We start from the raw sequence: 24,834 nt of genomic DNA on the forward strand, positions 1-24,834 counted from the left end.
AAAAATACATATATTCTACATGGAACTTTTATTTCCCCCTTTAATTAAACAAATCTTATCTACATAGCAACAACTATGGACTTTTTCCTCCCTCAAATGTGTTTGAACAGAATCAAGATTCAAGAGGCTGAGACTTGAAAGGTTGATGTATTTCTACCCAACCTTCATAGGGAGCAGCAACTGTGTCAGGTCACACAGCTGTTCATCCATCTTCTCCTTAATACAATCCAGAGAGTTATTTCATAGTTCCCTTTCCAGAACAATCCTCAAGTATAACCCATATTATGTTGTATTATAAACATATGTAAGCCTCAATAGACTCTATGCTTCTCTGGGCAGGAGCTGGGTTTTGAGCTCATCACAGAGCAGAAGCACACTAGCCATGTGAAGAGTGGGTAAAATAAACAGGAGGATCTGGCCACAGGTACTCCGTGAAGTAGCTGGTGCAATTCTCAGTGTACCCCTTTAACCCTTTGAAGTGAAGAACTTAAGGAAGGTTTTCAAAATGAATATTTCCAATTTCTCCAAATAAGAAAGATTCTTCTTATCTAGACTCACTACTGCAACTTAATCCACGGGCATGATTCTTTTCAAATATTATCTTTTTCCTGGTTAATATATTTTTTCTTTTCATTAATACCCTACTTCGTATTGGACATTAATCAAACCACTCAGACACGATTAGCAAGCTAAATGTCTTACTTATTAAAAACAGTTAATTTTCCCATCTTAAAAAAATCGAGACGTTTGAATCTCTGAATATGTTCATTTATCCCCAATCCCCGACAATGCATCCAGGAGTTCTTGTGTAGGACATGAATAATTTTTATAAAAACACAGATGCTCACTGTGTCATACATCCACACAGTTTTATAAAACAAAGCAAATGATGACCATCAATTACAATAACCTCACTAGACAAGACTGCAATTAATCTACTGCTCTTCAGATAACGACTGCTGCACTGCGCCAAGGAAAATGCCTGGCATTAACTGGCTTATCGTGATCAGCAATGATAGATGGGGCAGATGGCAATGTGATTATTCATTGTCAGCACAATAAACAAATGCTTTGCTGCCGAAGTGTTTACCTAGGTCCTCTCAGAGGATAGCTCAAAATAGAGAACAAAGGCAGCTCTGAAAATAGCTCAAAATAAAAAATAAAGTTAATCTATTGATGAAATATACTTACTTAACTGGGGCTAACCCTCAGTAGAATCCAACTGGAAAACATTTTCCCTAAGGAGATCATGCGTTGGGTAGAGTTTTGGCATTAGAAGGTACAGTAAAGCCCATAGCTCACTTGCTTGTTAGGATGAGTCACTTTTATGAAGCCCTCAAATTCCATTCCATGCTTAATAATTCCAGTAATGAGAATTCATTGTTTTCAGAGGCAGATTCATTCCATAGATAGACAGCTCTCATTGTTAGAACATATATTTAGCTGACTGCCATCTCTCTGGAATTTTGGACAATTGACCCTAGGTTTTCCCCTCATCCCACATAGAAAATGTTAAACTCTTCTTGCTCACTAAAGCCCTTTATTTATTTTTATTAATTAATTAATTATTTTAAAACCTCTTTATTGGAGTAGAATTCCTTTACAATGTTGTGTTAGTTTCTGCTATATAATAAAGTGAATCAGCTATATGTATACATATAGCCCCATATCCTCTCCCTCTTGCATCTCCCTCCCACCCTCCCTATCCCGCCCTTCTGGGTGGTCACAGAGCACCACCAAGCTGATCTCCCAGGGCTAAATGTAAGCATACCTTGTTTTGTTGCAATTTCTTGTACTGTGCAGATACTGTGTTCTTTACAAATTAAAGGTTTGCAGCCATCCTGCACTGAGCAAGTCTGTTAGTGACATTTTTCCAATAACATTTGCTCGCTTGTGTCTCTGTGTCATATTTTGGTAATTCTCACAATATTTCAAATTTTTTCATTATTATTATATTTGTTAAGGTGATCTGTGATCAGTTCTTTGATGTTACTACTGTGACTCACTGAAGACTCAGATGATGGTTAGCATTTTTAGCAATAAAGTATTTTTAAGTTAAGGTATGCACAGTGTTTTTTTTAGACATAGTGCTATTGCACACCTACTGTAGTATAGTGTAAACATAACTTTGATATGCACTGGGAAATAAAATTCACGTGACTTGCTTTATTGTGATATTCACTTTATTGCAGTGGTCTGGAACCTGCAATATCTTTGAGGTATCTCAAAATTCAATGCCTATCCAACTCTTTCCACATGACATATTTTGGTGTTTTCAACATTCTGGTTTTTTGCACTTAACCCACACCAGTTTTTAGACCACTCATACTCAGGGGCTCGGAAAGAAATGTGATATATCTGATGTGGTGTACTCAGAGCAAAGTGTAACTATTTGTGCTGAGGCTAAATGTCAATCTTGCCTTGGAGCAGGGGATGTGTGTGTGGCTGCTCTGCTTGGGAAGCTGTTCTCCAAACACCATTAGTCTAGATAGCACCCCAGCTTTGCCATGTCCAAGGGGCAATTATTTTGGGTGCGCCTTTTAAAATTTTTGTGCAGGATGGCTTTGTTGATTAAGTCCTCCTTCTTTAGAAAACTGGGATAATTCAGGCAGAACCTGAGTGGAAATTGACCCAGTGGTCACTAACCAAATTCTCTCGCAAAAATTTTTACAAATACACATTCCTGGACCCCTTCTCTGGAGACTAATTCAGCTGCTTCCAGAGAAGGATTCAAATGTAAATATTTTGGCAATTTTCCCCAGTTAATTCTAATTCGCAACTCTGTTTAAATGCTTTTTTCATTGAGAACACTTAATAATGTACTACTGAGGGAGTGCTTCACAAACCTAATATTCATACTCTCCTGGGAGCTTTAAAAATGCAGGTTCTTTGGAGCAGCTGATACCTGTGGTCTGGGGTAGGTCTAGGAAAATTAATACATCAAGATCAAATTGTTATATGTTTCCCTTAAGGGTTTTGGAAACCCTCATTTACTCCAAAATTGTAGTTTATATACAAGTTACAAAACACCCTTATTGCATATTGAAGAAACAAGCAATTTTAAGAAATTCTACAATGTAAATGTTTTAGCCTGGTAACCATCTATATTTTTTCACTCATTCATTTAATAAATTCATTCACAAATTCATTTTTATTCTGAGACAATATTGTGATAGGCACTGGAATTTAATAGTTCAGTAGGGGAGAAAAACAAAGAAATAACAGCAAATAAACGTCAGTCAACAAAGAAAATGCATACAAATCTTAAAATAACGTATTTAAAAAGGAAGAGTTTATCTAATTTTAAATAGTCTCTAGTTCAGACTGGCAGTCCCCCAGTCATTCTCACTTCATGAGTTTTTGCCCTGCTTTCATCATATTCCTTGCTATATGTTAGTTCAGGATCTGTAACTCTTCAGAATTTCCCATTACATTCTCATGTCCCTTTGGCAGACATCCCTAATCATTCCTAGCTTTTTTTCCCTACAGATTCAGGAAGGAAATTCATATGCCTGCTCAACCCGGTCCTCTATGCAGCCATTACTACTAGACCACAGATTAAATCCACGTGCAACTTCCCCCATGCACAGTGCCTTGACACACCTTGGTGACTTTGCTGTTCCTCATTTCCTGGTTTATCTTTGTTGTCTATCAACTATTGAGTACTTCTAGTGATCCTTACATCTTTAATCCCACTTAATTTTCAAAACAACCTAGAGAGGTATATAAACTCAGCCTTAGAAGGATCAAGTAACCATCTCAAGGTCACACAGTTACTGTGTATCACAGCAGGAGGTACAAACTCAGTTTCTTTGATGCCAAAGCTGATGTTCTTAAACTTGTTCTTCATTGCTTCTCTTCTCAGCTCAGTTCAAAGGGCACCTCCTCTGTGAAACTTCTCCTGCACGCTTCAAGGAAAATTTGTCACTTCTTCCTTAGAGTTGGCCAAGGCTTTTGTACATCTCCCTTACAGCATGGCATTATACTTTAATGATTTGAATATAGCATTATTTGAGCTCCTCTGTGGTAGGAACTATGTCTTTATATATATATATATATATATATATATATATATATATATATATATATATATATATATATATATATATATATATATATATATATATAATCCATATCCCTGGTAACTAGCACAGTGCCTAGGTAGGTTCTCAGTTGATGCATTTTGACTGACCATTAAAATCTGGCCACTGGACTCATTCAGCTGTGGATCTCTTTCTCAGTGTGTGGGCTTACTATATTAAAAACAATACCAGGTTTAAACAAGATCTTGATTAAAAATATTAAAAAGACGAAGCCAATAGTGAGATACATACTTCTGTTATTTGAAAGCCTTCTTGACATCAGTTATTGAGGACTCTTAAACAGAAACCTAGTTACAAGATATTTAGCATATAAGGACACCTGACCTTTAGTTGATAACCACCCTTAAGTGTAAGGAAGGTAAAAAAGGTCAAATTAACTACACTCTGCTTATCAAGTGTCATATGTCATAGCACACATGATATTTGTTTAAATTGTAGCTCTTGTCCTATAACTGAAGGTGTGGTTTGGCTCACTGATGTGGCCTGAGTTCTGTCTGGGTTGATGGTAGACAAAGTGACACTCACCATTAATGGCGGCACATTCTGCAGAAACTCAGACTATTTAGTTCCCTGACATTTATTTTGCTATATGTAATAGTTTTGTGCAAAGAAGACTCATTCTGCCAGAAAGGAGAATTATGGAATCTATGCAAACATATATGACATATAGGGGGCTGATTGCACAGATAGGTGTAAATGAAGATATACATGTAAGGTGAGGATTTAGGGTAGAAATAATGATCTGGTGATATCTTAGGGCATTAGTCACAAGAGAGCTGCACCAGTGTCTCAGGAGGAAATATCATGTTTCACTGTGGTCTTCCCTGGAAAACACTGGAAGCTCATTTTAAACTTCTATGTCAACTTGCAAAAGACAGAGGGAGAAAGGATGCACAGACCTTCTTATTTCATAGATACAAGAGCAGTCTTTCCATCTGTCATCACACCTTGGATATAAATAAGCACCAAATCTTATTAATTGGCACTTACCCATAGTACTTCAATAACCTCACATACCTCCCCAGAGAAGGCTTGTCCGTTGAGGAGGTGCTCTGACCCTTGGCTATCCTCACTCCCAAAGTGTAGCCGGACCTCCTCCAGCCGGTGGCTGTATGTCATAGGCCCTCCTGATACGTTGACCAAGTGCTCCTTGTCCAGGCGCAGGGACACATGTCTTCCAGTGTTGTACATGGTCCCACTGACCTGCAAGGCAATGAGCAACAGGTCAAACAAGGCTCTCCTCCTTCCATTTCTCACAATTTCTCACTCAGCCCAGCATGGTGCTTAGACCAATGCCTTTTGCTTCCTTTTGATAGGAAGACACTAGGCTAATTCCACATGTGGAGTAGGGAGTGGCAGCCTCCTCAGAGAGCATTTCTGCCCTACCTGGCATCTATGGTACTTTCTGTGAGTCATAAGCCACATTATCATTTAGGAATCTGAGGTAGGAACTCAAAGGAAACCTCATCATCTGTGACTAATATTTTGGATGTTGAACTTATAAGGAATTAACTTGTCTTCTTACCATAAATATTTGGAATGTAAAGATGCTGCAAAAGTTAAAATCTCAGGTGTGAGAAATTGGAGAAAACAGTAGTAAGGATGAGATGCTACAAAGGCCAAAAGGGAGCCAAGTAAGCTAAAATGAGTGAGTAGGAGCAAACTTTAGGGGGAGACTGAGGCTTAGGCTTGTAGCTCAAGCATTCAGTACGGTGTGTCTTGGTTTAGGTCCTTCTCTCACCCCTGCAACCAGACACTGCAAAGAGTCAGAACTCTGATACTTTCTTGCAGTTTGTGGCCTCAGTGTTAAGCTAAAGAGATTCATATAAGCTTCCCATTTCACAGACTTCCTATTCCATCTTGCTTCAGCCCCTGCAAGCTGAACCTTACTGCTTGGGGTTTCTTTCCCTCCTTTTCTCTTGAACTTGACGCTCAGCTTCATTTTGTTGACTATGACCTTAGCACTTCTCAACACTTGATTCTAGAACACTGATTCTTACCTGTGAGTCTACTGCTTTAGTCTTCTGGGTTGACTTAGCTCTAGGAGCAGATTGAAAACTTAAGGGGGACTTTGAGTGGGTCTGGATGGAATGCTTCTGGGCTATGGGTTGCTGAGCTACTTGGATTTTCTACCTGCTTACTCTGACTCATTTGGGCCCAGCCCTAGGGATTCTTTAAGGCAGCGGTCCCCAAAATGTTGGCACCAGGGACCAGTTTCGTGGAAGACAATTTTTCACACAGACTGGTGGGAGGGGGGGCGCTGAATGTTTCAGGATGATTCAAGTACATTACATTTATCGTGCAGTTTATTTTTATTATTATTACATTGTAACATATAATGAAATAATTATACAACTAACCATAATGCAGAATCAGTGGGAGTCCTGAGCTTGTTTTCACTTACCACTCACAGATAGGGTTTTGATATGAGTCTGCAAGCAATTGATTTATTATGGTCTCTGTGCAGTCAAACCTCTCTACTAATGATAATCTGTATTTGCAACCACTCCCCAGAGCTAGCATCACTGCCTCAGCTCCACCTCAGATCATCAGGCATTAGATTCTCATAAGGAGTGCACAACCTAGATTCCTCACATGTGCAGTTCACAGTAGGGTTTGCACTCCTATGAGAATCTAATGTAGTGCTGTTCTGACAGGAGGCAGAGCTCAGGCAGTAATGTGAGTGATGCGGAGCAGCTGTAAATACAGATGGAGCTTTGCTCACTTGCCTGCCGCTCACCTCCAGCTCTGCAGCCTGGTTCCTAACAGGACACAGACTGGTACCAGTCCATGGCCCAGGGGTTGGGGACCCCTGCTTTAAGGGATTCATGTAACTTCTGACAACTTCATTAGATATGGTTTTCTTATATTTGCTCTATAGCGTTAACCTTACCTGCCCCTCCACCTTTCTGGCACTAGTCTTGTGAATGATCAGTTAGTTTAGTTCTGTAGATTTCTCACTGTGACAGAGACAGCATTGCTTACCAATATACTCCACTGACTCACTATAGCACCATCTTGCTCTAAGGTGGAGCCCATGTGCTGACGTTGGCCATGGTCTGTGAGGGGACATGACAAATGTTGTTTACAGGCTGAAACAGTGAAAAGCTTATGTAAGATTCTCCAGTCTCTTTCTTCCTCTGCTTCATCAATCAAGGGGCAATGTGGAAATTTGTAAATGTGGTATAGCTACAAGATGGAGCCTGTGTCAGCCTGAGTCGCTGGCAGATTCTGTGCAGATTGCAAAAATGGCTAGAATTCTTCCACTCCTTGTAACTACACTACTTACAATGTGACCTTATAGCTGTTCCCATCAAGATAGGGCCATCTGTTTCTCCACCCCTGGAACCTGGACTGGCCTTGTCACTTGCTTTGGCCAATAGCACATAGTGGATACAACATGCTTATTCTGAGTGTAGGCCTCTAGAGGCCTTCCACGTGTCCTTACTCCTTTTTGGAAACTCGAGACCACCATGCAAACAAGCCTGGGCTAGCTTGCTGGAGGATGATCCAGAGTGAGGAGAACCATCCCAGGAGAAGCCATCCTAGGCTGGCCATTCCATGACTGATCCACCAGTTGACTGTCTTAGTCTGGCCTGGACCAGAAGAATTTCCCACAGACCATAGATTCCCATATACTGGGGAGCTAAAAATTTGGTTGTTTTCAGTCCTTAAGCTTTGAAATAATTTGTTATAGAGCAAAAAATAACTGCTATACACTAAGTCAATCATCTTCAATGTCATGTGACTCTGGAACTATCAACAGAAATTCTGGACAGTCTTTGTTGAGTAGCTTAACTAGAAAGTCACTTGGAGCTCAGACAGTCAGTCTGCTAATCAGCTGGAAAGTCATACCAGAACGAGAGAAGAAAGCAGCAGATATGCTAAAAGTGACAGAGGAAACCATGTAGGGAGAGAATTGGAGAGAATATCTACTTCACCTTCAGAAACCCTTTGTACCCCTTTGTTCCAGTTCCTTCATGAGACCTGGGCTGTACTTTCTCTGATACTTTACATCTTACATTGGGATTTATTTTTTCTTAAGTTATCTATTCCTTACAACCAAATGATCCCTATCAAAGACTCTATGCCTGTTCTCCAGTCTCAAATAAATATATATTTAGTCAGTATGACATAATGAGAGTTTGTCTTCTTTTCTTGTCCCAATTTATGACTTTCTTTGCAGTAAAATGATAGAGATAGATTTGTGTTTGACACTGCATTCATCTTTAAGCAAAATTTATTTTTTCTACTTATTAAGATAATATACAGGTATTATACATGGGTAGGAAGACCCAGAACAGCTCAGTGAAATAAAAATCAGCCACAATTCTACAGTAAACCAATAATCACCACTAATATTTTGGTATATAACTTTTCACACTCATAACCATTTATATCTATATTTTAATGAGATCATTTTATATGTGTGATAATAAATGCTTTTCACATACAAGGGTATATGATTTATATATATATATATATATTATTATATATAATAATTTAATATTTCTATATAAATTTATATATTTAATATATTATACACAACATATGTATAATATATTTAATATATTTGTTACATATTTATATATTAATAAATATATATATAAATATATATAGTAAATATATATTATTTTTAGTCACATTAATATTTCTAGGTTATTGACTGTTCTTTTGCAATATCACTTTGAAATAGTTTCATAATATTCCACTGTAAACATATATGACTTATTATTGAATCTTTACAGCCCTTTCACTTTTTCACTATTGTTAAAAAATATTGCGATGTGATATAGAGAGCAAACTAGTGGTTAACAGTGGAGAGAGGGAAGGAGGGAGGAGCAATTTAGGAGTAGTAGAAATAAAGGGTTAACATGGGATTATATGAAATCATCTTTGTGAAACTTTTGAAAATTGTAAAGCACTACACAATTTAAAGAATATTTCACTCAATAAAAAAAATACTGCAATGAACATCCTATGGATAAACATATTTACTAGTGCAGATATTTCATTAGGTAAACTCTGGGTCAGATGGTGTACACATTATTATAGTGCTTATTATCTATTGCCAAATCCATTTGCTGTGGAGTGTAGATCCCACAGAGCAGGGCTGGATCTCAAGTTCTCTTCAAATTGCATTAATTCAACAAGCAACATCCATGGGCCCCTATAGTATGCAAGGCTGCATAACAGGAGCTGCTTCAAATTGTTATAGGATATGTGCTCTGTTCCAATGAGCAAGTATATCAGGCTTCCCCGCACTCCTAAAAATCCTCTCAATGTGTCTGTCTAATGTTCCTAAGAAAATTGTTGCCCACTGAAGCAAGGCAGGGACCATGTCCTATGCTTGTCTGCATTTTCCCAGTAATTAACACAATGGCACACAGTAGAGAGAAGAATAAAGGACTCTTGAGTCAAAAAATTCCCAATCTGCCTCTTGGTGACCTTGAGTAGTTCAGTTAATTACTTGAAGCCTCAGTTTTCTTAACTGTAAAATACAGATAAGACAATTTCCCCTATGAAAATGAGGGATAAAAAACTATAAGGCTTATAGAGAATGAATACGAGAATGATAGAAATAAATCACTCCTTATCAGTAACTACTTATTGATTCCACTTATATGAAATCCTAGAGTAGTCAACATCATAAAGATAGAAAGTAGAATGGTAGTTGCCAGGGGTGGGGTGCAGAGAGGAATGGGAGTTATTTTTTAATGGGCATAGAGTTACAGTTTTGCAAGATGAAAAAAAATCTGGAGATGGACGGTGGTTGTACTTAATACTGCTAAAATGTATAAGTAAAAATGGTTAAGATGTGTATTTTACACACATAAAAATTGGAAAAAATTCCCTCATGAGTTTGTTGTGAGAATTAATACATTTAATGGTCAAACATTTTCATTCTTTTCCTTCATTTACTTTTGACGATGGGTGCCTAGCTGACCTTGCAGGACCTGTGTTGATCTTACCCACTTCCCATAGCCCAGTGGAATATAGTGTTGCTTTCTAAAAGTCACAATGAAGAACTTTTACTGACTTCTGCATTGTGATGATTTACTTGTCTCTCATTTTGGATTTTAAAGCTCCAGTTGTGGGAAGCCACCAAGATCATTTTGAAGGCCATGAAGCAAACAGAAACCCAGGGTAACCAGGAATAAACCAGTGTGCCTTCTAGTTCTTCCACTCCATACTTCCATACTGCTTCTACTCCCATGGCTCTATCTTCATTCATTCATCTGACTGTGTGCTAGGAGCTGAGGATAGTGTGGTGAGTAAAACCAGGCATGGTCCCTTCCCTCATGGAGCTTACAATCTCCATTATGAAGATAACAGAGTGGGAGAAAGAAGTTATGGGGAATCCATCTGAAATTATACCATTTGCGTATGTGTTCTCACAATTAGAGGCAAAACACCTATTCCTCCACCCTTCCCTCAGACATTGAAATAACATTAATTTATATTAATCAAAAAAAAAAAAAAAAGAACTGGGGCTTCTCTGGTGGTGCAGTGGTTGGGAGTCTGCCTGCCGATGTGGGGGACGTGGGTTCGTGCCCCAGTCTGGGAGGATACCATATGCCATGGAGCGGCTGGGCCCGTGAGCCATGGCCGCTGGGCCGGTGCGTCCGGAGCCTGTGCTCCACAACAGGAGAGGCCACAGCAGTGAGAGACCCGCGTACAGCAAAAGAAAAAATTAAAAAAAGCTGTGTAACCAGGGTATGGTTTGTTTCACTTTAATTTTTTAAAAAAGGCTCGACAATATTATGTATGATATCTGATGGTACACCTGCACTGAAGTAATTAACACTGAAGCAGTGTCATTTTACCTGTAATGCTAATTACAGTGTTTCCAATGAGCTACTTTGGTGTACAGCATGTTGGCAAAAGTTGTATTATGTAGACCAGGAAACAGAACTGAATGGAGACGATGAAGCTGCAGGGGATATCCAGGTTGCCTATAGCTGCCTCACACTTCTCCTCTTTGTTTTATTTTAATTCACTACAAAATGAGATGAGGGATACGATGTTCATGTAAGTGAGAGAAGTAAGAGTGGTTTGTGAATGTTCAGTGACTTGTTTAGAATCATACAGCTAGCAGTGGTAGCAAACCCAGGTCTCCTGATACCAAGTCTAATGATTTTTTCCCCCCAACGAAAAATAATTTTCTTCATTGGTTTTTATTTATTTTAACATCTTTATTGGTGTATAACTGTTTTACAATGGTGTGTTAGTTTCTGTTTCATAACAAAGTGAATCAGCTATACATATACATATATCCTAATTTTTCCTCCCACTTGCTTCTCCCTCCCACCCTCCATATCCCACCCCTCTGGGTGGTCACAAAGCACCACCGAGCTGATCTCCCTGTGCTATGTGGCTGTTTCCCACTAGCTACCTATTTTACATTTGGTAGTATATATAAGTCCATGCCACTCTCTCACTTCATCCCAGATTACCCATCTCCCTCCCTGTGACTTCAAGTCCATTCTCTACAGCTGTATATTTATTCCTGTCCTGCCCCTAGGCTCTTCATAAACTTTTGCTTTTTCTTTTTTAGATTCCATATATATGTGTTAGCATACAGTATATGTTTTTCTCTTACTGACTTACTTCACTCTGTATGACAGATTCTAGGTCCACCCACCTCACTACAAATAACTCAATTTCATTTATTTTTATGGCTAAATAATATTCCATTGTATATATGTGACACATCTTCTTTATCCATTCATCTGTCGATGGACATTTAGGTTGTTTCCATGTCCTGGCTATTGTAAATAGAGCTGCAAAGAACATTGTGCTACATGACTCTTTTTGAATTATGGTTTTCTCAAGGTATATGCCCAGTAGTGGGATTGCTGGGTCATATGGTAGTTTTATTTTTAGTTTCTTAAGGAACCATCATACTGTTCTCCATAGTGGCAGCACCAATTTACATTCCCACCAACAGTGCAAGAATGTTCCCTTTTCTCCACACCCTCTGAAGCAATTATTGTCTGTAGAATTTTTGATGATGGCCATTCTGACAGGTGAGAGGTGATACCTCAATGTAGTTTTCATTTGCATTTCTCAAATGATTAGTGATGTTGAGCAATCTTTCACGTGTTTGTTGGCAATCTATATATCTTCTTTAGAGAAATGTCTGTTTAGGTCTGCTGCCCATTTTTCGATTGTTTTTTTTGTTTTTCTGATATTGAGTTGCGTGCACTGCTTGTAAATTTTGGAGATTAATCATTTGTTCGTTGCTTCACTGCAAATATTTTCTCCCATTCTGAGGGTTGTCTTTTCATCTTGTTTACGGTTTCCTTTGCTGTGCAAAAGCTTTTAATTTTCATTAGGTCCCATTTGTTTATTTTTGTTTTTATTTCCATTTCTCTAGGAGGTGGGTCAAAAAGGATCTTGCTGTGATTTATGTCATAGAGAGTTCTGCCTCTGTTTTCCTCTAAGAGTTTGATAGGGTCTGGCCTTATAATCAGGTCTTTAATCCATTTTGAGTTTATTTTTGTGTATGGTGTTAGGGAATGTTCTAATTTCATTCTTTTACATGTAGTGTTCCAGTATTCCTAGCACCACTTATTGAAGAGGCTGTCTTTTCTCAACTGTATATTTTGCCTCCTTTATCAAAAATAAGGGGACCATATGTGCGTGGGTTTATGTCTGGGCTTTCTATCCTGTTCCATTGATCTATATTTCTGTTTTTGTGCCAGTACCATACTGTCTTGATTACTGTAGCTTTGTAATATATTCTGAGGTCAGGGAGCCTGTTTCCTCCAGCTCCATTTTTCTTTCTCAAGATTTCTTTGGCTATTCGGGGTCTTTTGTGTTTCCATAAAAATTGTGAGGTTTTTGTTCTAGTTCTGTGAAAAATAACAGTCGTAGTTAGATAGGGATTGCATTGAATTTGTAGATTGTTTTCGGTAGTAGAGTCATTTTCACAATGTTGATTCTTCCAATCCAAGAACACCGTATATCTCTCCATCTGTTTGTATCATCTTTAATTTCTTTCATCAGTGTCTTATAATTTTCTGCATACAGGTCTTTTGTCTCCTTATGTAGGTTTATTCCTAGGTATTTTATTCTTTCTGTTGGAATGGTAAATGGGAGTGTTTCCTGAATTTCTCTATCAGATTTTTCATCATTAGTGTATAGGAATGCAAGACATTTCTATGCATTAATTTTGTATCCTGCTACTTTCCAAATTCATTGATTAGCTCTAGTAGTTTTCTGGTAGTATCTTTAGGATTCTCTATGTAGAGTATCATGTCATTTGCAAACAGCGACAGTTTTAATTATTCTTTTTCGATTTAGATTCTTTTATTTCTTATTCTTCTCTGCTTGCTGTGGCTAAAACTTCCAACCTATTTTGAATAATACTGGTGAGAGTGGGCAACCTTGTCTTGTTCCTGATCTTAGTGGAAATGCTTTCAGTTTTTCACCATTGAGGATGATGTTGGCTGTATATTTGTCATATATGGCCTTTATTATGTTGAGGTAAGTCCCTCTATGCCTACTTTCTGGAGGGTTTTTATCATAAATTGATGTTGAACTTTGTCAAAAGCTTTTTATGCCTTTATGGAGATGATCATATAGTATTTATCCTTCAATTTGTTAATATGGTGTATCACATTGATTGATTTGCATATATTGAAGTATTCTTGCATTCCTGGGATAAATCCCACTTGATCATGGTGTCTGATCCTTTTAATGTGCTGTTGGATTCTGTTTGCTAGTATTTTGTTGAGGATTTTTGCATCTATGTTCATCAGTGATATTGACCCTAGTTTTCTTTCTTTGTGACATCTTTGTCTGATTTTGGTATCAGGGTGATGGTGGCCTCATAGAATGGTTTGAGACTGTTCCTCTCTCTGCTATATTTTGGAAGAGTTTGAGAAGGATAGGTGTTAGCTCTTCTCTAAATGTTTGATAGAATTCGCCTGTGAAGCCATCTGGTCCTAGGCTTTTTTGTTTTGGAAGATTTTTAATCACAGTTCCAATTTCAGTGTTTGGATTGGTCTCTTTATATTTTCTATTTCTTCCTGGTTCAGTTGCAGAAGGTTGTCCTTTTCTAAGAAGTTGTTCATTTCTTCCAGGTTATCCATTTTATTGGCATATAGCTGCTTGTCGTAATCTCTCATGATCCTTTGTATTTCTGCAGTGTCAGTTGTTCCTTCTCCTTTTTCATTTTTAGTTCTATTGATTTGCATCTTCTCCCTTTTTTTCTCGATGAGTCTGGCTAATGCTTTATCAATTTTGTTTATCTTCTCAAAGAACCAGTTTTTAGTTTTATTGACCTTTGTTATTGTTTTCTTCAATTCTTTTTCATTTATTTTTGATCTGATCCTTATGATTTCTTTCCTTCTGCTAACTTGGGGGTTTTTCTCTTCTTCGTTCTCTAATTGCTTTAAGTATAAGGTTAGGTGTTTTATTTTAGATGTTTCTTGTTTCTTGAGGAAGGATTGTATTGTTATAAACTTCCCTCTTAGAACTGCTTTTGCTGCATCTCATAAGTTTTAGGTCATCGTGTTTTCATTGTCATTTGTTTGTAGGTATTTTCTGATTTCCTCTTAGATTTCTTCACTGATCTCTTGGTTATTAAGTAGTGTAATTTTTAGCCTCCATGTATTTTTATTTTTTGCAGATTCTTTCCTGTAATTGATATCTAGTCTCAGAATGTTGTGGTCAGAAAAGATACTTGATACAATTTCCATTTTTTTAAAACTTTACCAAGACTTGATTTGTGATCCAAGAAATGATCTATCCTGCAGGATGTTCTATGAGCACTTGAGAAGAAAGTGTATTCTGTTGTTTTTGGATGGAATGTCCTATAAATATCAATTAAGTCAACCTTGTTTAATGTACCATTTAAAGATTGTGTTTCCTGGGGCTTCCCTGGTGGTGCAGTGGTTGAGAGTCTGCCTGCCAATGCAGGGGACATGGGATCATGCCCCGGTCTGGGAAGATCCCACATGCCATGGAGTGGCTGGGCCCATGAGCCATGGCCACTGAGCCTGCATGTCCAGAGCCTGTGTTCCACAATGGAAGAGGCCACAACAGTGAGAGGCCCACATGCTGCAAACAAACAAACAAATAACAAACAAAAAAACAAAAAAAAATTGTGTTTCCTTATTTATTTTCATTTTGGATGATCTGTCTATTGGTGAACATGGGGTTTTAAAGTCCCCTACTATAATTTTGTTACTGTAGATTTCCCTTTTTATGGCTGTTATCTTTTGAGTTATGTATTGAGGTGCACCTATGCTGGGTGCATAAATCTTTATAATTGTTATATGTTCTTCTTGGATTGATCCCTTGATCATTATGTAATGTCCTTCTTTTTCTCTTGCAACAGTCTTTGTTTTAAAGTCTATTTTGTATAATATGAGAATTGCTACTCCAGCTTTCTTTTGATTTCCATTTGCATGGAATATCTTTTTCCATTCCCTCAGTTTCAGTCTGTATGTGTCCCTAAGTCTGAAATGGGTCTCTTGTAGACAACATTTATATGGGTCTTCTTTTTGTATCCATTCAGCCAGTCTATATGTTTTGGTTGGAGCATTTAATCCATTTACATTTAAGGTAGTTATCAATATGTGTGTTCCTATTACCAATTTCTTAATTGTTTTGGGTTTGTTATTGTAGGTCATTTCGTTCTCTTGTGTTTCCTGCCTAGAGAATTTCCTTTAGCATTTTTTGTAAAGCTGGTTTGGTGATGCTGAATTCTCTTAGCTTTTGTTTGTCTGTAAAGTTTTTAACTTCTCCCTCGAATCTGAATGAGATCCTTTCTGGTTAATGTAATCTTGGTTGTAGAGTTTTCCCTTTCATCACTTTAAACATGTCCTGTCACCCCCTTATGACCTTTATAAAGATCTTGATGTGAGCAAATGCAAATATCTTAGCTCATTTCACATGGAATATATGTTGGGGATTTTCATTTCTTCTCCAGGCTGTAGGTGCAGGGTTTATACAGTTCCAAAGGCAACAGGATTCTTTTTCAGGAAAATAGAAAACTGGAAAGGACACTACGCTGCTGAAGTTCATCCCAAGAGGAGGCCTGGAGAAATCCAAAACTCAGGAAGTCCCTTGGCTGCCTCATCTCCAGACATTTACACTTGTTTGAGACTGGGTGGAGCTAAATGCATTGAGGGAAGTGGTAACATATGCTCCAGACAGAAATGCCTGTCAAGATTGTGTGTCAATCAGTATCATCTTGATTACTTGAAACAGTCTAAAAGTAATGTGTTCTTTTGCAAAGCAAAAATTTACCCCCAGTTTATGCGTTTTGTAAAATTGGTTGCTCTTATATAGCAGATATGGTGCTTTGTGGCAGCTCGTGATTAGCCAGGGCCACTTATTAATGGACTCATCTCTTTCAGTCTGCTGACACTGTAGCATTAGAGGGAAATAAAAACAGCCAGTGTGCTTTTAAGGAGAATTTTCATCCTTTGAAAATAAGCAACAATCCTGTTTATAATAGTTGGCATCTTGGTTTGAATCCTTAAATGGTGTCACATATGGTGCTAAATACTGGACATGAACTTAATTAATCTTTACAATTTCTCCCTCACTAAACCTAGTGTGGAACTAGCCCTGTGCTCTTTGCTTTCTCTTGGATGGGAAGATATGGGGCCAACCCTGCATGGAGTGGAGGCCTCCCACAAGCATACATGTTCTCCTTGGTCTCTGTGGCTCCTTTGTGTCTTGAGGCAAACATCCCATGAACGAGGGAGCCAAGGCTTGATCCCACATGTCTCTGACTCTGAAGTCTGTACTTTTAACCACTGGGAATTATTTGATTGCATAACCGATTACCTAACAATGTTTTCTTCACATATGGGTTGATAGCCTAGTAACCCCCCAGAGTGTTTGGGATTACTTATACTAGTCAGGGTTCTCCAGAGAAACAGAATTAATACAATGAGTATATACATGTAGAAAGAGATTTATTTAAGGAATTGGCTCATGTGATTATGGAGGCTGCAAGTCCATAATCTGTAGGGTGTGCTGGCAGGCTGGAGATCAAAGAAAGAGTTGATACTGTAGTTCAGGTCCTAAGGCCAATTACTGCAGAATTACTTCTTGCTCTGGAGAGGCCATTCTTTTTGTTCTATTCAGACTTTCAACAGACTGAATGAGGCCCACCCATATTATGAGAGGAACTCTGTCCACTGACTTAAATGTTTATCTCATAAAAAAACTACACTTACAGAAACGTCTAAAATAATGTTTGGTCAATTATCTGGGCACCATGGCCAAGACAAGTTAACACATAAAATTAACCATCAAATTTACCTTCAAATCCCGTTTGATTTCTTTACTACATCTTGTTCAAACAGCTCTTAACCAGTTGTGTTGACACCACACATAACAGGTTGATATATGTAATTATATAGTATATATATATATTTTTTTTTTCTATATTATGTAATTTAAAAAAACCAGTAATACTAAAATTGTTCTCCAAATGTCAATCGTATGGAAGGAGAGCCAGTATGTAACAATGTATATCTGATACAGGATAAATCCAAGGAGAAATAGGCCGACACATATCAATCAAACTATCAAAAATTAAATACAAAGGAAAAATATTAAAAACAGCAAAGGAAAAACAACAAATAGCACGCAAAGGAATCCCCATAAGGTTAATAGCTGATCTTTCAGCAGAAACTCTGCAAGCCAGAAGGGACTGGCAGGACATATTTGAAGTGATGAAGGAGAAAAATCTACAACCAAGATTACTCTACCCAGCAAAGATCTCATTCAGATTTGATGGAGAAATTAAAAGCTTTACAGACAAGCAAAAGCTAAGAGAATTCAGCATCACCAAACAGCTTTAAAACAAATGCTAAAGGAACTTCTCTAGATAGAAAGCACAAGAGAACGAAATGACCTACAATAAAAAAAACAAAACAATTAAGAAAATGGTAATAAGAACATACATATCGATAACTACCTTAAATGTAATGGATTAAATGCTCCAACCAAAAGACATAGACTGGCTGAATGGATACAAAAACAAGACCCATATATATGCTGTCTACAAGAGACCCATTTCAGGCCTAGGGACACAAACAGACTGAAAGTGAGGGGATGGAAAAAGATATTCCATGCAAATGGAAATCAAAAGAAAGCTGGTGTAGCAATTCTCATATCAGACAAAATAGACTTTAAAACAAAGATTATTACAAGAGGCAAAGAAAGACACTACATAATGATCAACAGATCAATCCAAGAAGGACATACAACAATTGTAAATCTTTATGCACCCAACATAGGAGCACCTCAATACATAAGGCAAATACTAACAGCCATAAAAGGGGAAATCAACAGTAACACAATAATAGTAGAGGACTTTAACACCCCACGTTCACCAGGGGACAGATCATCCAAAATGAAAATAAATAAGGAAAAACAAGCTTTAAATGATACATTAAACAAGGTTGACTTAATTGACATTTATAGGACATTCCATCCAAAAACAACAGAATACACTTTCTTCTCAAGTGCTCATGGAACATTCTGCAGGATAGATCATATCTTGGGTCACAAATCAAGACATGGTAAAATTTAAAAAAATGGAAATTGTATCAGGTATCTTTTCTGACCACAACACTTTGAGACTAGATATCAATTACAGGAAAATATATGTAAAAAATAAAAACACATGGAGGCTAAACAATACACTACTAAACAACAAAGAGATCACTGAAGAAATCAAAGAGGAAATCAGAAAGTACCTAGAAACAAATGACAATGAAAACACGATGACCCAAAACCTATGGGATGCAGCAAAAGCAGTTCTAAGAGGGAAGTTTATAACAATACAATCCTTCCTCAAGAAACAAGAAACATCTAAAATAAAAAAACTAACCTTACACTTAAAGCAATTAGAGAACGAAGAAGAGAAAAACCCGAAAGTTAGCAGAAGGAAAGAAATCATAAAGATCACAGTAGAAATAAATGAAAAAGAAATTAAGGAAACAATAGCAAAGATCAATAAAACTAAAAACTGGTTCTTTGAGAAGATAAACAAAATTGAAAACCCATTAACCAGATTCATCAAGAAAAAAAGGGAGAAGACTCAACTCAATAGAATTAGAAATGAAAAAGGAGAAGGAACAACTGACACTGCAGAAATATAAAGGATCATGAGAGATTACTACAAGCAACTATATGCCAATAAAATGGACGACTGGGAAGAAATGGACACAGTCTTAGAAAATCATCACCATCCAAGACTGAACCAGGAAGAAACGGAAAATATAAACAGACCAATCACAAGCATTGAAATTGGAACTGTGATTAAAAATCTTCCAAAACAAAAAAGCCTAGGACCAGATGGCTTCACAGGCGAATTCTATCAAACATTTAGAGAAGAGCTAACACCTATCCTTCTCAAACTCTTCCAAAATATAGCAGAGAGAGGAACAGTCTCAAACTCATTCTACAAGGCCACTATCACCTTGATACCAAAACCAGACAAAGATGTCAGAAAGAAAGAAAGCTACAGGCCAATATCACTGATGAACATAGATGCAAAAATCCTCAACAAAATACTAGCAAACAGAATCCAACAGCACATTAAAAGGATCATACACCATGATCACGTGGGGTTTATCCCAGGAATGCAAGAATACTTCAATATATGCAAATCAATCAATGTGCTACACCATATTAACAAATTGAAGGAGAAAAACCATATGATCATCTCAATACATGCAGAAAAAGCTTTTGAAAAAATTCAACACCGATTTATGATAAAAACCATCCAGACAGTAGGCATGGAGGGAACGTTCCTCAATATAATAAAGGCCAAGTATGACAAACCCACAGCCAACATTGTCCTCAATGGTGAAAAACTGAAAGCATTTCCACTAAGATCAGGAACAAGACAAGGTTGCCCACTCTTGCCACTATTATTCAACATAGTTTTGGAAGTTTTAACCACAGCAATCAGAGAAGAAAAAGAAATAAGTGAATCCAATCAGAAAAGAAGAAACAAAGCTGTCACTGTTTGCAGATGACACGATACTCTACATAGAGAATCCTAAAGATGCTACCAGAAAACTATTGGAGCTAATCAACAAGTATGGTAAAGTATCAGGATACAAAATTAATGCACAGAAATCACTTGCATTCCTATATGCTAATGATGAAAAATCTGAAAGTGAAATTAAGAAAACACTCCCATTTACCATTGCAACAAAAAGAATAAAATATCTAGGAATAAACCTTCCTAAGGAGACAAAAGACCTGTATGCAGAAATTTATAAGACACTGGTGAATGAAATTAAAGATGATACAGATAGATGGAGAGATATACCATGTTCTTGGATTGGAAGAATCAACATTGTGAAAATGACTCTACTACCGAAAGAAATTGACAGATTCAATGCAATCTGTATCAACCTACCAATGGCATTTTTCACAGAACTAGAACAAAAAAAACCTCACAATTTTTATAAAAACACAAAAGAGCGTGAGTAGCAAAAGTAATCTTGAGAAAAAAAATGGAGCTGGAAGAATCAGGCTCCCTGATGTCAGACTATACTACAAAGCTAGAGTAATCAAGACAGTATGGTACTGGCACAAAAACAGAAATATAGATCAATGGAACAGGATAGAAAGCCCAGACATAAATCCAGGCACTCATGGTCACCCTATCTTTGATAAAGGAGGGAAGAATATACACTGGAGAAAAGACAGCCTCTTCAATAAGTGGTGCTGGGAAAACTGGACATGTACATGTAAAAGAATGAAATTAGAACACTCCCTTACACCATATACAGATATAAACTCAAAATGGGTTAAAGACCTAAATGTAAGGCCAGACACTATCAAACTCTTAGAGGAAAACATAGGCAGAACACTTTATGACATAAATCACAGCAAGATCCTTTTTGACCCACCTCCTAGATAAATGGAAATAAAAACAAGAATAAACAAATTGTACCAAATGAAACTTAAAAGCTTTTGCACAACCAAGGAAACAATAAACAAGATGAAAAGACAACTCTCAGAATGGGAGAAAATATTTGCAAATGAAGCAATGGACAAAGGATTAATCTCCCAAATTTACAAGCAGCTCCTGCAGCTCAATATCAAAAAAACAAACAACCCAATCCAAAAAAATGGGCAGAAGATCTAAATAGACATTTCTCCAAAGTAGATATATGGATTGCCAAGAAACACATGAAAGAATGCTGAACATCATTAATCATGAGAGAAATGCAAATCAAAACTACAATGAGATATCATCTCACACCGGTCAGAATGGCCATGATGAAAAAATCTACAAACAATAAATGCTGGAGAGGTTGTGGAGAAAAGGGAACCCTCTTGAACTGTTGGTGGGAATGTAAATTGATACAGCCCCAATGAGAACACTATGGAGGTTCCTTAAAAAGAGTAAAAGTAGAACTACCATATGACCCAGTAATCCCACTACTGGGAATATACTTTGAGAAAGCCATAATTCAAAAAGAGTCATGTACCACAATGTTCATTGCAGCTCTATTTACAATAGCCAGGACATGAAAGCAACCTAAGTGTCCATCAACAGATGAAAGGATAAAGAAGTTGTGGCACATATATACAATGGAATATTACTCAGCCATAAAAAGAAACGAAACTGAGTTATTTGTAGTGAGGTAGATGGACCTAGAGTCTGTCATACAGAGTGAAATAAGTCAGAAAGAGAAAATAGATAAAGTATGTTAACACATATATATGGAATTAAAAATATGGTCATGAAGAACATAGGGGCAAGATAGTAACAAAGATGCAGACCTACTAGAGAATGGACTTGAGGATACAGGGAGGGGGAAGTGTAAGCTGGGACAAAGTGAGAGAGTGGCATGGATATATATACACTAGCAAACGTAAAATAGATAGCTAGTGTGAAGCAGCCGCATAGCAACGGGAGATCAGCTCAGTGCTTTGTGTCTACCTAGAGGGGTGAGTTAGGGATGGTGGGAGGAAAGAAGATGCAAGAGGGAAGAGACATGGGGACATATGTATATGTATAACTGATTCACTTTGTATAAAGCAGAAACTAACATACCATTGTAAAGCAATTATACTCCAATAAAGATGTTAAAAAAATAATGTATGTCTGAGTTATAGAACAGTTGTAAAGAAATAATTTAACTTATTTTTTCCATCAAAAGATATATGCACAACAAGGTAGATTTATCCTTGAATTTGCACAGGGCATCAGATGTGATCTGGCACAAGTCTCTCAGGTTGTCAAACTTCCTGTTGCCAGATGGGAAAAAAAAAAAAAAAGAGGAGGAATATCTCTTTTAAAAAAACTCAACTTTTTAGAAAGACTCAATTCACAAAATAAACACATTGACAATTTATTTTTTTTAATGGAGATAGTACTTGTAGGGTTGATGTTTATTGTGGACAGCTAAGCTTGAGTAAGCCTTACCTTCAGAAATTACATAAAAAGTCAATAAGTAGTTACTTGTTTGGTGTATTACAAAGCTTATGTGACATTTCCATTTCATTCTCTCTCAAGGCAGTCTGACTGAAATCTCTAAATACTCAGAAATACTTCCCCACAGCTTATACAGAAATGTAACACTACAAATGGAGTATCAGACAAGAAACAGAATTTCAACTGTGTAAAAGAGAGAGATGGCTATCTGACGTTCACAAAGCTACTTGCATTCAGTTGGTTGGGAGAGACAGGGTGGAGGGCACCCACAAATTTTGAGGACTTACAATGTGTCAGATGCTGCATCAATTTATGGATCAGAAAACTAGGTACAGATAGGTTAAAGACTCTACTCAAGGTTATATGAGGAGCAAGCGAGGGCACTAGCACTCAAAAGAAGACTTTATGGCCCAAAACTCGTGGTCTTCCTACTGTCTCAGACAGCACCTTCAAAGCTACCACAGAGATGCTGCACTCCATTTCTCACTGACGCTGTGAACTTTAGAAATTGGATAATGATCCCAATTTATTTTTCTATATAGAGCTGGCAGAGGCCCTGCTCACTCCTAACAGAGGAGTGCCAGCACTCTTGCCTTTAGGGTACAGTCTTCTCTAGCAGATTGTCTTTTACTGTAATTTGGTTGAATACATTGTGCTGATGGCTGTAACCCTAACATCAATGACAGCAGCAGTGATTGTGGTGTGTGCTAGGCCTTGCACTTTGTATCTCCACTTAATCCCTACACTGCCCATGTGAGGAAGGCATTATTATCCATATTCTACAGAGGAGGAGATGGAGGCTCAAAGGGGTTACATAACTCTAGCTAAAGCCACAGAGTTAGAAATTGGCAGAGCCAGAATCCAGCCATGGCATGTTTGATTCCAAACTCTACAGCTCTTTCAAGAGAATAGGTCAGAGGTTGGCAGAAAGAGTGTTTGGGAAATCATTTAGATTATAAGTAGCTTCTGGGATTGGGGATAAACTCCTAAAGCCCAACTATGATTCCCCACAGATATGGCAGACTGGGTTTAATTTGTTTGGCCAGGCCTGGCCTGAATATCCTTGGGGATTTCTAGGCCCCCACGAGGCAGGGGAAATCCCAGTCCACAACTTGCTGGTTGTTGAGAAATGGATCATACCTGACTATCCTAGTGTTGGCTTAGCAACTGGGTGACCAAGCTCATAATGTTGGCTTAGTACCTAATGGAATTAGTGAAGAAGGTCTGACAATTATGTCATATAAATTAGGTGTCCTTTCTTGGCAACAGATGTTTCCTATCATGTGTCTCTGACCACTCTACTGAGGTGTGTAATAGGTCTTCTTCGAATGTAGTTAGTGAGCCTAAGAGATTTAAGAACACCACTTAGTCTGGTTTCCTGCAGAGTTGCTCAAGATGCCAAAGGACTGATTTGTAAAGGCTGAATTCAAGAAGCCAGTAGGCTGCTTGCTCATGTAGGCACTCTGGAGGCATCACTGCAAGAATAAACAATGTGGCAGAAACAACTGGAGTCAAATTATTGGCCTCACTACAGTGTAGCATATACATAAATTGGCAAAATTAGGGTAGTGTGGATTTTAGAGTTAAAAGGACTTCAGAGATAATCAAGCCCAACATTTTACTCAATAAACCTGGAAACTGGGACACAGGGAGGTTGAGAGACTTATCTTAGATTGTACAAGTGGCAGACCCGAGCCTAGAAATCAACCAATTAACTCTGTCTCTTGCTCAGTACAGCACATCTCCCCTTCCTCTTATTCTTTTGTTTATCCTTTACATTATTTAACATGGAGGGTACGCTAGTATACTGACTCAGTTAGAAATGCTGGAGCACTAAGGCTGTGGATACACAAATACCATAGCCCATAGAAATATAGAAAAAAAAAATCAGCCTGACATCTGTACATACCATTTACATAATATCATTCATCTGGATATGGAGCTCCTCTTAGTGCTTGCACAGATGTTTTGTGCCATGTAGATTTTAGAGCACTGAGTAGAAATGGAGAGGATTAGATGCTAAGAGGGGAGATGGAGACAAAGGATGCGGAGCGTTAGGAGCAGGTATTTTTGCAATGTAGCTTTGAAAGAAAGAGAAGATAAATATTTGAAGCTCGTGAGTTGAAGCAGGTAGGCAGGAAGTGACTGAGATGTGGTTAAAAAAGAAAATGGAACTGGACCAGAATGATTGGCTTTGAGTTGCCATAGATGAAGTTGCACAGGAGGGTTGAAATACTTTCAAGATCTCACCCACCACTCCTAACCCTGCAGGGAGGATAGATTCTTCCT

General features: G+C 37.7%; 1 protein-coding gene across 1 annotated transcript in view; it reads right to left on the reverse strand.

Annotated features, from left to right (window-relative positions):
- The window catches only part of CA10 (carbonic anhydrase 10), a gene marked incomplete at its 5' end in the record, with an annotated part of 526,301 nt that overhangs the window by 113,344 nt on the left and 388,123 nt on the right, over window positions 1-24,834 (reverse strand). The window contains one exon of the mRNA XM_081218905.1: window positions 5,121-5,306. Coding sequence (XP_081075031.1) covers window positions 5,121-5,306 — 186 coding nt within the window. The remainder of the gene's footprint in view (window positions 1-5,120; window positions 5,307-24,834) is intronic.

This window comes from Mesoplodon bidens (genome assembly GCF_964165515.1).
Source record: "Mesoplodon bidens genome assembly, chromosome: 19".
Taxonomy (NCBI): Eukaryota; Metazoa; Chordata; class Mammalia; order Artiodactyla; family Ziphiidae; genus Mesoplodon; species Mesoplodon bidens.